A 12,743-nucleotide genomic window follows, 5' to 3' on the forward strand; every position below is an offset into this window, starting at 1 on the left:
GATGTACTGAGGGATTATAACACAGGTCCTTTTATAAATTATAAATTGCAGAGAATAAGAAAAACTATAAAGCTTATTGTCCGCAGCCACTTTGCATTATGGGTACTGGAAAAATACTGAAACTGGACAAACCTGAATTTAAGATATTACCATACTAGTTAGCTTTGTAAATATGATAAAGAAAGTTCTCGAGAGATTCCATTAAAAAAAAGATTAGTGTTCATACTGACGGCCACATATTTATGAAGGCTTCCTGACTTCTATTTACTGTAATAATATAGCACTCACCAATTGGTAACGGCTATATTAATACAGTAAATAGACCTGAGACAGAACACAAGATCTCGCAATAATCAGCGAAATCTTGCGTCCTGAGCTTGGATTCTGCAGTGGGGGGGTTGTGGGAGAACACAGGGGATGTCGGGATACCCCTACCCTCAAGTTTAGGACCAGACTCCTGCATAACGAGAGTAAAACATATACGGAGGAATCTTTCATAATTTTCGAAATAAATGTTAAATATATAAAGCAAAAAAAATTCTTAACGAGCTAATGGGTTTTTAAATAAATCAGCTGCCCCTTTAGAGTATGTGCACACACAAAATCAAAAACCGTCTCAAAATACGGAGCTGTTTTCAAGGGAAAACCACTCCTGATTTTCAGAAGTTTTTTTTTAAGTCACTCGCGATTTCCGCAGTGTTTCTTTACGGCCGTTTCTCTATAGAGTATGACATGCACTTCTTTTTCGCGGCCATTTTTTTTTACGCCGCCGTTTTGAAGAACGGCCGTCGGAACAGAACGCTGTTTTTTCCCATTGAAATCAATGGTCAGATGTTTGGAGGTGTTCTGCTTCTGATTCTTCAGACATTTTTCGTGACTTTACGGCCCGAAAAACTGCTGAAAACACTGCGTGTGCACATACCCTTACAGGTTATAGGTCCTCTTTAATTTTCAAGTATCTTGTAGAAAATGATTTTGCAACCCCTATCTCCTATTGCAGCAGATCGGCGCTGCAATGTAGATAAGGTTTTTTTTTTTAAACGAGCATTTTTGGCCAAGTTATGACCATTTTTATATTTATGCAAATGAGGCTTTCTAAAGTACAACTGGGCGTGTTTAACGTTAAAGTACAACTGGGCGTGTATTGTGTATGTACATCTGGGCGTTTTTACTTCTTTTACTAGCTGGGCGTTGTGAATAGAAGTGTATGATGCTGACGAATCAGCATCATCCACTTCTCTTCACAACGCCCAGCTTCTGGCAGTGCACAGACACACAGCGTGTTCTCGAGAGATCACGCTGTGACGTCACAGCGTGATCTCTCGAGAACACGCTGTGTGTCTGTGCACTGCCAGAAGCTGGGCGTTGTGAAGAGAAGTGGATGATGCCGATTTGTCAGCATCATACACTTCTATTCACAACGCCCAGCTAGTAAAAGAAGTAAAAACGCCCAGATGTACATACACAATACACGCCCAGTTGTACTTTAACGTTAAACACGCCCAGTTGTACTTTAGAAAGCCTCATTTGCATAAATATAAAAATGGTCATAACTTGGCCAAAAATGCTTGTTTTAAAAAAAAAAAAAACCTCTTATCTACATTGCAGCGCCGATCTGCTGCAATAGGAGATAGGGGTTGCAAAATCTGGTGACAGAGCCTCTTTAAATAGCCATAAACTCATACTTATGGCCATAGGAGCAGGTACAGTGGTGGTAGAGATAACAGCATGGAAAATACAAAACCTACTACTTTATAAATATCGTCTGGTAACAGCGAGAAATATGATGCAATTTCTTTGTGCATTTTAATATCTCAGGAAATTTACCAAACCTCAGTTTTGAAAAATAAAGTCTACGTACAACTTTTTTTTTTTTCCCCCTAAGTCAGTGTTTGGTGCAACTTTTTAAAATAGTTTTTATTAAAAATGTTGACTTTGAGATACAGCTGCTTTGTATCCTGTATACAGAGCAGCTGTATCGCTCGCTAAGACCTGAATTCGTCAGGTCCATGGGACTGACTGGTTCAGTGTCAGCGGGTCCTGCATGTCTGACACGCAGTACCCATCTGTAGTCGATCGCATCTAAGGCCCCATGCACACGACCATAGTGGTAGTCTGTAATAACAGATGTAATTATGGACCCATTAATTTCTATAGACAACTTTCCGTATACTTACAGATGTGTATCCAGACCGTAGAAATTATCCGCAAAATATAGAACATGTCTTATTCTTCTCCGTAATAGAAGTTTGTGGACGCTTCCGCAATTGCAGACTACGGATGTGCATCCGTATTTGCGAATCTGTATTTCAGGACAGTGAAAACCCTTACGGTCGTGTGCATAAGGCCTAAATTATGAACTAATTTGAACGTTGCACCAATACACGGACTGTCATTTATTTTTTTTATATGAAAAATCACTTTCAAAAGTTTTACATAGAATTTAAGCAATCCAAATGAATGAGTATATACAAGTAATTATGGAGCCTTGGTATGTCAGCCATAAACTTCACGTGATGACCTAGGTCAGACAGCCTATGTCAACCCCTTAATTTTATATTAAAGAGTTTGTCCAGTAATACTCTCCTGCCCGATCTGACGTGGGGAGACGCTGCTGAACGCCGGACAAGACCGTAGTCAAGGGTCACCCAGCGAGTTTCATGCACAGGTCTTATTTTAAAGAGTAACTTCGCTTCTAAACGTTTGATATATCTCTGACATACTAAAAGTTTGAGTCGGTGGGGGTTCCAGGTGCTAAGACCCCCCCCAGTCGCTAAAACGAAAGGTGCAGAAGCGCTCAGCTGGATATTCGGCTGTGATCGGTGATCCTCGTCAGCCTGAAAACAGTTCACTTAGACGTTCTGGGGTCAATTCACATTGAGTTTCTTTGGCGCAGATTTTGATATGGAAACCGCATCATAAGCAGCGTCCAAAAATGTTCCAAATTGCCCCCCATGGACTTCAATGGGTGGCAGAGGTATTTACTTTCCCTGGTGGCTTTTGATCACTAGGGGGATGGGGCTCTACTCGTTTAAAAAGTTTACTTTTTTTTTTGCCAGCAGCAAAAAAAGTATTAAAAAAAAAATACAAATCTGACATTTCAAAAAAAAAAAAAAGGAATTTTGAAGCCGATTTTCTCTGCCTGACAAAAAGCTGTGCGATCTTACCCCAACAGGGAGCGCCGATCACAGTCGAATGTGCAGGGCACTCAGCTGAGTGATTCTGCACCTTAGTTTCAGCAATGGTGGGGGTCTCAGCACCTGGAGCCCCACTGTTCCAAACTTTTGATAGATCTCTATGACATATCAAGTTTGATTAAAAGTACCGTTACATTTTAATTAAATAGGACCCCTGCACTATACATGCAGAGTTCCAGAGAGTTGTTTGAGCAACGGTCCCGCCCAGCGTGCAGCAGCGTCTATCTATGCCCTAATTTCAGATCGGGCGGGAGATTAATCGCTGGAAGAACCCATTATAGGGTTTTGTCTATTGAAGACAACCTGTTTCTACATGGAAGCCTGCATGGTCAAGCTTCTCTAACACTTGGCAAACAGACATTATTGACAGGGGAAGCCGCTTCTGGTCAGACATTTCCCACGCATGGGAAATGTAGCATTACATGGCGGACATTCAAATAAATAGCCGTCCAGGTCAGGTCCACTAGAGTAGCTCTCGTTCTGGCTCAGGACTCCCGTCTATGATGTCCACATGCCTTAATAAGATATGTAGACAGGGGTTGCCTTCATGTGATAAGGCCTTCAAGGTACGAACACACACAGCGTATACACTGACTATTTTCCGCAACAGATGAAATTGTGGAAAATCCACAATTAATTTGAAAGTATTACAGTAGCAGCAGCGTGGGTGAGATTTCAACAAATCTCATCCCCACACTGCAGAAAAATTCAGCCAAAATAAAAAAAACGCACATAAAATTGATCTGCGGTGCGGTTTCTTCAACCGCAGCATGTCAATTAATGCTGCGGAATCGCAGCTCTTCTGTTGCAGGTTTGTCCATTGAATTCAGTTTGGTGCTTAAACCCACAACAAAGTGGTGTGTGTGTGTGTGTGTGTGTGTTGCAATATTTGCAGTGGAATCACAGTGATTTCGCCACAAAAATGGCAAGACAAAAAAAATAAAAAAAATAAAAAAATAAAAAACGTTATACCCAGAGTTCCCTGCTTCTGCTCCAGTCCGACCTCCCTTGACAACGTTGCATCCCATGTGACCGCTGCAGCCAACCACAGGCTGAAGCTGTCACATGGCCTTCACCGTCATCCAGGGAGGCCGGAGCGGACGTAAGAGGGAGGGGGTCATGTGTATGCGATAAACTCTGGTGCGTAAATTACGACAGAATAAAACGCACCGGCATTCCCTGTGGTGCTCAGGGCGGATACTCTGCGCAGCGTGGCGCAGCGTAACCGCCCTGAATACGCTGTGTGTGTTCCTACCCTTAAGGAAAATGTCCAGTTCTAAAAATAGAAATGATATGTTAGCTAATACCTTTGGGTAACGTTTACCTGCTATTTATGTTCATCGGTGTTGGATGGCAGCCTATTTCTTAGCACTACTCTATTAGGAAACCGCTCTACACTATGGCCCACACGTACTAAAGCGGTCTAAAAGTTAGACAGCGTAAAACAGACCAGGTTGGCACAAAATGCACCAAATTTTTCCCAGTCGCATATGCGGAATGACCCGTTAAGACCCTCTTCTCTTGCTTATACCACTTTGATTTGGCTTATTTTGCACCAATCCCTCCCCCTGATGCTCTGCTTGTTCAGATTAGCTACAGTGTACAAGCAAAAGTCCTCCAGGAGAATTGATTTCCATTACAGCAAGGACAGACTAACCATAAGCTACAAACAACTACACAAGTGAGAGGAACCATTAGGAAATTGACGCACATACATGAAAGGCAAATAAACCCCAGTAATGGAGAGTGTTTGGAGATCTGCTTTAAAAGGGAACCGGTCAGTAGGTTTGAGCCCTCAAAACAGCTGACTTTACTATATAGAGGGTGGTGAGTGCATTGTAAGAATACCTGCGTTGCAGCTTACATGACTGAGAAATCTACCCTGGCACCACAATTGCAAGTGCCACACTCTGCTCAGAGTGACGGCTCTAGTGGTCTCCTGATTGGATGCTAGAGCCAACATTCAGAACAGAGGTGAGGGCCTGGCAGCGTTAGTAAAGAGCCCGGAGCACTGAACATGAAGAGGCTGCATTCGTGGCACTTGCGATCGCAAGGGACATCAAAACGTAGATTTCTCGGTCATGCAACTTGCATGACCAACAGCACACACAACGTTACGCTGAAATCCCCATCCTGTATATGAGGGCACAAGACTGAAGACCGGTTCGGTCTAATGCTTTATGGCTCGACAATCAAGGGAAAAATGGAATTTGTCAACTTTGAGATTTTCAGATGTGTTCAAAAACACTCTGTATATTACAAAGCGAAGCCTGGGCCTTACCTCACACTAAACATAATGCTCGTCAGATCAACATCTATGCTAAAGTCAAGTGCAAAAAGGGAGACAATATAAAACACTAAGCTTGATCAAATCAAAAATGTAGCGTACATATCCTACCTCAAACTGCATATTCATAGGGCACAGGATTAACAGAATCTACAAATTTTTGATTGCCTAAGCATGTTCCCAACGTCAATAGATTAAGCATATGCGTCACAAAAGATGGCATGCAGTTATTTAAAACTATACAAATATGAAAGGCTTCATGTATCAAAAGGTACGCTGCATTAGTAAAACTATATAGGTTTCAATTTGTTCTCTTGAAGCCTTATAACAGGTTCATTTATTTAACCTTATTGTGAAATATACTAAGATATTTATTTATATTAATTGTTACATTGTCCATGAACACAACTTGGGCAAATAGGAACTGGTCAAGACCACAGCCCCAGTAATGTGCGATACGCAGCTTGGGAGCAAAAGTGGTTAAACTGACAAAGTCATACTACGATAGGGGTCTGAGTCAGATTCCAGGCGGTTAGTCATTCGGGACAGTCCACATTCTAGATGACATCATAGAACAAAGCATGTTTAAATACCATACTCACCTCACTTGTCCACAATATACTCAAATGAATACGGCTTGCTCACAAAAGGCTAAGGCTGGGTCCACACGACCTATTTTCAGACGTAAACGAGGCGTATTATGCCTCGTTTTACGTCTGAAAATAGGGCTACAATACGTCGGCAAACATCTGCCCATTCATCTGAATGGGTTTGCCGATGTACTGTGCCGACGACCTGTCATTTACGCGTCGTCGTTTGACAGCTTTTAAACGACGACGCGTAATAAAAAAAAGCCTCGGCAAAAGAAGGACACTTCTTTCAGACGTAATTTGAGCCGTTCTTCTTTGAACTCGAAGCACAGCTCAAAATTTACAGCTGTCAGAGAAGTCTCGCAAAATGCGAGGAGGAGCATTTACGTCTGAAACGAGGCAGCTGTTTTCTCCTGAAAACAGTCTGTCTTTTCAGACGTAAAAGCCTCTCACCGTGTGCACATACCCTAAGGCTAGATGACACGACCTGCTGCACACAGGAATGTGACTGGAGCAAGCACACAATTGCCTCCAATACAATGTATTGACATATGAGCCACAGCTTTCAGTGGCTTCGGCTTTTGTGGTATAGAATACTGTATTTCAGCCAACTCAGTAGAAATAAGTGATTAAAAAAAAATAAAAAATGAAGAGACTTTCCAGAAATATCAATTGATGGCCTAGCCTGATGGACGATAAGTCGGATCTAAGGCTGGGTTCACACGACCTATTTTCAGGCGTAAACGAGGCGTATTATGCCTCGTTTTACGCCTGAAAATAGGGCTACAATACGTCGGCAAACATCTGCCCATTCATTTGAATGGGTTTGCCGACGTACTGTGCAGACGACCTGTCATTTACGCGTCGTCGTTTGACGGCTGTCAAACGACGACGCGTAAATTGACTGCCTCGGCAAAGAAGTGCAGAACACTTCTTTGCAACGTAATTTGAGCCGTTCTTCATTGAACTCAATGAAGAGCAGCTCAAGATATACGAGCGTCACAGACGCCTCGTATATTACGAGGAGGAGCATTTACGGCTGAAACGACGCAGCTGTTTTCTTCTGAAAACAGTCTGTCATTTCAGCCGTAAATGCCTGCTATCGTGTGAACATACCCTAACCCACGGGAGCCCACTGATCAGCAAAACAAGGGGGCTGCTCAAGCCACTTCAATGTTGTTTTAGAAGTGGCACATCCCTACATGCAGCTGTGCTACTCTGTCTGAAACATTGACTAGGCAGTGGCGCTTGCTTGCCCGCCCCTTAATTCTGCTGATTGGTGGAGATCCCAATCCTAAGGAAAGGTAATCACTCGATATTACTGGAAGGCACCTTTTATTTGTTTTCAATGCCTTATGTGGTATGTCATTGCAGTACAGTGTTAGGAGCCTATATGCCCTCTACGTACAGCGCGGTACAGTCACCATGCGCCGTCATACAGGCTCCATCTGGTGCAATGCTTCTACGGGAGAACACACAATACATATGGCATCCGATGGAGCACGACACCATTTCTTTTGTGTTGTATTTCTACCAAATCTGAGAGGAAACAAACCTCCCTATGAAGTCGGAGGCAGACGCCCTATGTATCCAATTATATGGCAGACTATTGCGACTTAAAACAAAACAGAGCCGTAATACAGCTGGGTGCATGCGCCATTAGCTGAAGCCACAGAAAAGTGGAATGGTAAAATGCGCCACAATAAAGACGTGTGAACTTTTTTGCTAAATATTGGTGTATACTGTATATGCCAGCCATAGGTTGGTATAGGGTAGAGCATAAGGCTGTGTATCCAACGATCAGGAAAGCAGTGACCGTAAGAAACCAGCTCTGCCTTCTCTATAGGGAGCCCGGCTTTCTCCGACATTTCCCATGCAGCCGCAAATTCTCTATTGCCAGTTGGAAACCGCTCTGCAGATTTACAGAAGGATCAACAGGACATTTATATTTGTTGAGGAGTCCTCGAGTGGTTAAAATATATATATTTTGTCCGCGGTCATGTGATGGACACAGGTGCTGGGATCGCTAGAAGACACAGCTCTAAGACCTGATTCACACGAACACTGCGCATCTTGGACGTGAAAAACTGCCGTTTTTCATGTCAGAGGTGCATCCGTGCTCAGCGCTGCGGAACGCGATGTCACACATCCCCCATAGTGGAGAGTCTGGAGGGATGCGTGACGCATGAAAAGAACGGACATGTCCTTTTTTTCCCACGGACCGTTGAAACAACGGCTGTGTGAACGGCCACATTGAATTACATAGGTCCGTGGGACGACCGCTGTTCCAACGGCCGTGCCACGGACATATAACACGTTCGTGTGAATCAGGCCTAAGGCCAAATTCACAAAAGCGTATTTCACATCCGTGTTACGCGCGTGAAAATAACGCACGTCACATGGACCTATTCAAGTCAATGGGGCCATTCAATGTTTTTCACGCAGTGTGTCCACTGTGTGAAACTCACTGCATGCCCTAAACTTGTGCGTTTATTGCGCATCACGCACCCATTGTAGTCAATAGGTGCGTGAAATTCACGGACAGCGCACGGACGCACATCCGTGTGCTGTGCGTGATTCACGAAACAGTTGCTAAAGAAACGAGAAAAAAAAAAAAACACCTTCAGTTTATTTTGCTGACGTAAAAAACGCATTATATACGGATGACATACGCACGTAAAAACCGCTGACAAGCGCCATACACTGGCGTCACACGGAACTGCAATGCAGGAAAAAACGCAGCGTTTTTTTTTTTTACGCACGCATGACCATGGACAGAAATTTATCCACATGAAGTAGACAATGAATGTTCCTACTGAACAACAAGCAGAGATCTTGTAAGCGTATATTGGAAAATATAAAGGTGGTCATCAACAAAAATGATCGGGGAGACTACCTCGCTTCTCCTTTAATATCATATTTACAATAAAACCATAATACAAGTGTATATTGCATGTAATTATGTTACAAAACTACTAAAACAAAGTCAATAAATGCTTTCCCGTGCAATATCCGTATAAAATAAACTAAAGAATATTTATACAATCCTGACGAGAGGGTTAAATGAACTCGTCAGTTTACCACAGGGAACAAGTCCAGTGCGACTCCCCACACCAGGTTGTAATGCATGGGATTTGCTCTTTATTCAGTGGTCGGTAACCTGTGACTCCAGAACTCCCAGCATGTGTACATGATGGGTGTTGTGGTTACACAACAGCTAGAATACATGTTGCAAATTTGTGCCGCTCTATAATGCAGCGTAAATAAATTCAGTCACGACTATGGACGAGTATTATTCCTGTCATACAGTGACAGAGAGGAGAAGCCATACCAACAGCAAGTAAAGCAGCTTAGCACGGGAACACCTGCTGCAGTGTCTCCCGCCCAGAGACCCTGTCACTAACCATTGTAGTCAACAGACGCTTTCTTGGCCCCCTGAGACAGTATCCATGGCGGGTTATTCGCATACAGCGAGTTGTTATTTGCGTTCTTCTTCCCAAATAGCTTATTCAAAGTCCCCTGCATGGAACTGTTCTTCTTCATTGTGGAGAAAACGTCCTCACAGCCGAAGAATAGTACTATTAAGAGTCTAGCAGGTCATGTCTCCTCAGGCAGCTTAGGAAACAGCAGTCAGTCCCTGTAGGTCGCAGGCAGGAGGAAATGAAGCTCAGAGCCACCTTTCCAGCAGGTAAATAGCTCATTCCTGTTGGTTGAGAACATGACTTGCCTGTACCTGACCCCACCCTCCTCACAAACTGCACTAGTCACATTCCTGCTCTCACCTGGCACCACCTTCTAATGGAGAGCTCAGCCCAAATGTAACCTCTCTACTACTATAGGCTATGAATAGCACTATATGATGAAAGGTAGCTTACAGGGGTGGTCACCACAGATCTCCATCCCCCTACTCCGCTATTGCTGCAATACATGACTAGGTTTGCTGTACAGGAGCCTGGGAAAGTTTGGTGGTAGCCCTTGTGGGTTCAATGCAATGTGTATTACTGTATGAAAGAAAAGGACAACTCAAAGGATTTTACTTCCATCTGATATTTCTTATGTTTTGTTTTTTTAATGGTTGTATTGCATATGTCAGGAAGACATTAAAGTGATACTCCGAACAAAAGATGAAAGTGTAGGCGTTCACTAAACTAAAGTCTAACCGGAGTGGTCCCTGCCGATCCAGCGATGATCTCCTGACTGATGACAACCACGTAGGAGAGCCTTACTGGCGGTGAGGACCTTTGCCTGGGGTATCACTTTGAGATATCTGCCCCTCCAAATATGCATTATTGAGAAAGCTGTGTTGCGGTTGTTGCCAAGCGGCAAAAAGCGGATGTGGTTTTGCCACGAATTGCCACGGTGTTGTGGTTCTTATGAGCTTCACCTGTGCTAGCTGCAGAACCGCAAGGCAACAACCGCAGCACAACCGCTCCGTCTGAATGTGCTTAACTTCTTGAAGTACAAGCCATTTTTTGTTTTTCCGTTTTCGTTTTTTACTCCCCGCCTTCCATGAGCCATATCTTTTATATTTTTCCGTCAGTGGTGTGAAGGCTTGTTTTTTTGAGGAGTTGGCGTTTCTGTTGGCAGTACCATATAATGTACTGGGAAACTCAAAAATTCTATGTGGGGTAGAATTGGGAAAAACTGTGATTCCTCCAATTTCTTTTGGGTTTCGTTTTTATGTCTTTCACGTGCGGTAAAAATGAAAAATTACATTTATTCTGATGGCCAATAGGATTATGGCGATACCAAATTTATTTGTTTTTTTTATGTTTTACTCCTTTTACAAAAAAAAAGGTAATTTGTATTGCCATTACATTTATTTTCTCTAAGTTGAACAAAAAACAGCGATTGTTTTTTTTGTTTTTTTACGGCGTTCACCGTGCGAGTTAAATAATGTTATATTGTAATAGTTTGGATTTTTAGGGATGCAGCGATACCAATTATGTACAATTTTTTTTTTTACATTACTTTAGAGGAAAAATGGGGAAAAGGTGGGCTTTTTGTACATTTAATATTCAAAAAAAATGTTTCACTACTGAAAACTTTAATTTACTTTTTTCACACTTTTTATTAGCCCCCCTAGAGGACTTGACCAGTGATCGTCAGCTATTGGCAGCGGCATCTAAGTGGTTAATCGGCCAGGAAAAGCACGATCGCTGTTCCTGGCCATTAGTGCAAGCTGTCAGCTCCATACTTCTCCTTCATCATGAGGTACTGGCACGTCATGTTTGGTCAAGAAGGTTAAGGGAACTAGGACCTAGGTGCCAGCACTTGGAATCAGTAGCCACTTTGCTCTCTCTTCTGTGGTGCTAGAGCAGATGTGCTGTATGGTGACACTTTTCTTAAAGGGGCGGTCACCCAACTTTCCTAGAGTTCTTAACCCTTTCCCGTCAGCCATTTTGTTGATTTTCGTTTTAATTTTTTTCCTCCCCACCTTTTAAAAGCCAAAGCTTTTTTATTTTTCCGTCGATAAAGCCATATGAGGGCTTGTTTTTTGAGGGACGAGTTGTAGTTTATAACTTTATGCTTCCAGTCAATACAAATTACGGCGATACCAAATTGATATCGTTTTTTTATGTTTTATTACATTTACAAGGAAGAAACTAATTGTTACAATTTTTAGACTTTTTTTCCCACGAGCGAAAAAAACCGCTTGTGGGAAAAAGAAGCGTCATGCCCTTTCTTCGGACGTTTCCGTCTCTGACCTCCCATTGACAACAATGGTAGGCAGAGAAAGTGTTTTTCGCTGCGTTTTTTTGCCAGTGGCACTCGAAAAACACGGCAAGAAGTGTGCAGACAGGTCAAAATCTGCCTCAAAATTCCTGAAGGAATTTTGAGGTAGATTTTTCCACCTGCAAAAAAACTCAGTGTGAAAAGTGCATTAACCCGTTAGTGACCGGCCCATCGTGTTTCTACGTCGGTCACTAACGGGCCTTATTCCGATGCCATAGACTTTTTACGTCGCGGCATCGGAATAAGTTTACAGAGCAGGGAACTGTCAGATCTCCCTGCTCTCAGCTGCTAGAGGCAGCTGAGGGCTGGGGGCGTCCCTGCTCTGCCGTGTGAGATCGATATTAGTATCGATCTCACACGTTTAACCCCTCAGATGCGGTGCTCAATAGCGAGCACCGCATCTGAGTGGTTTTGGAGAGAGGGAGGGAGCTCCCACCGACACCCGGTGATACGATCGCCGAGTGTCTGTGTCTGTAATGGCAGCCGGGGGTCTAATAAAGGCCCCCAGGCTGCCTGGAGTGAATGCCTGCTAGATCATGCCGCAGGCATGACCTAGCAGATGCCTGTCCGTGTTAAACGGACAGGCAGTAATACACTGCAATACAAAAGTATTGCAGTGTATTATAAATGCGATCGCAGAATCGCATATTATAGTCCCCTAATGGGACTAGTAAAAAAGTGAAAAAAAAGTTTAATAAAGTTAATTTAAAAAAAAATGTGAAAAAAAATGAAAAACCCAGCTTTTCCCCATAAATCTATTACATTATTTAACCCGCACGGTGAACGCCGTAAAAACGCCGTAAAAAAATAAATAAAAAACTATGGAAAAATTGCTGTTTTCTGTGAACACTGACTTTAAAAAAATGTAATAAAAAGTGATCAAAAAGTCGCATCTACTCCAAAATGGTACCAATAAAAACTACAAGTCGTCCC

General features: G+C 42.8%; 1 protein-coding gene across 1 annotated transcript in view; it reads right to left on the bottom strand.

Moving 5' to 3' along the window:
• LOC142743208 (uncharacterized) overlaps nt 1–9,889 on the bottom strand; it is a 65,677-nt gene extending 55,788 nt beyond the window's left edge. The window contains exon 1 of the mRNA XM_075853719.1: nt 9,479–9,889. Coding sequence (XP_075709834.1) covers nt 9,479–9,617 — 139 coding nt within the window. The 5' untranslated portion in view covers nt 9,618–9,889. The remainder of the gene's footprint in view (nt 1–9,478) is intronic.
• Between the last annotated feature and the right edge of the window lie 2,854 nt (nt 9,890–12,743).

This window comes from Rhinoderma darwinii, chromosome 2 (assembly GCF_050947455.1).
Source record: "Rhinoderma darwinii isolate aRhiDar2 chromosome 2, aRhiDar2.hap1, whole genome shotgun sequence".
Classification (NCBI taxonomy): Eukaryota; Metazoa; Chordata; class Amphibia; order Anura; family Rhinodermatidae; genus Rhinoderma; species Rhinoderma darwinii.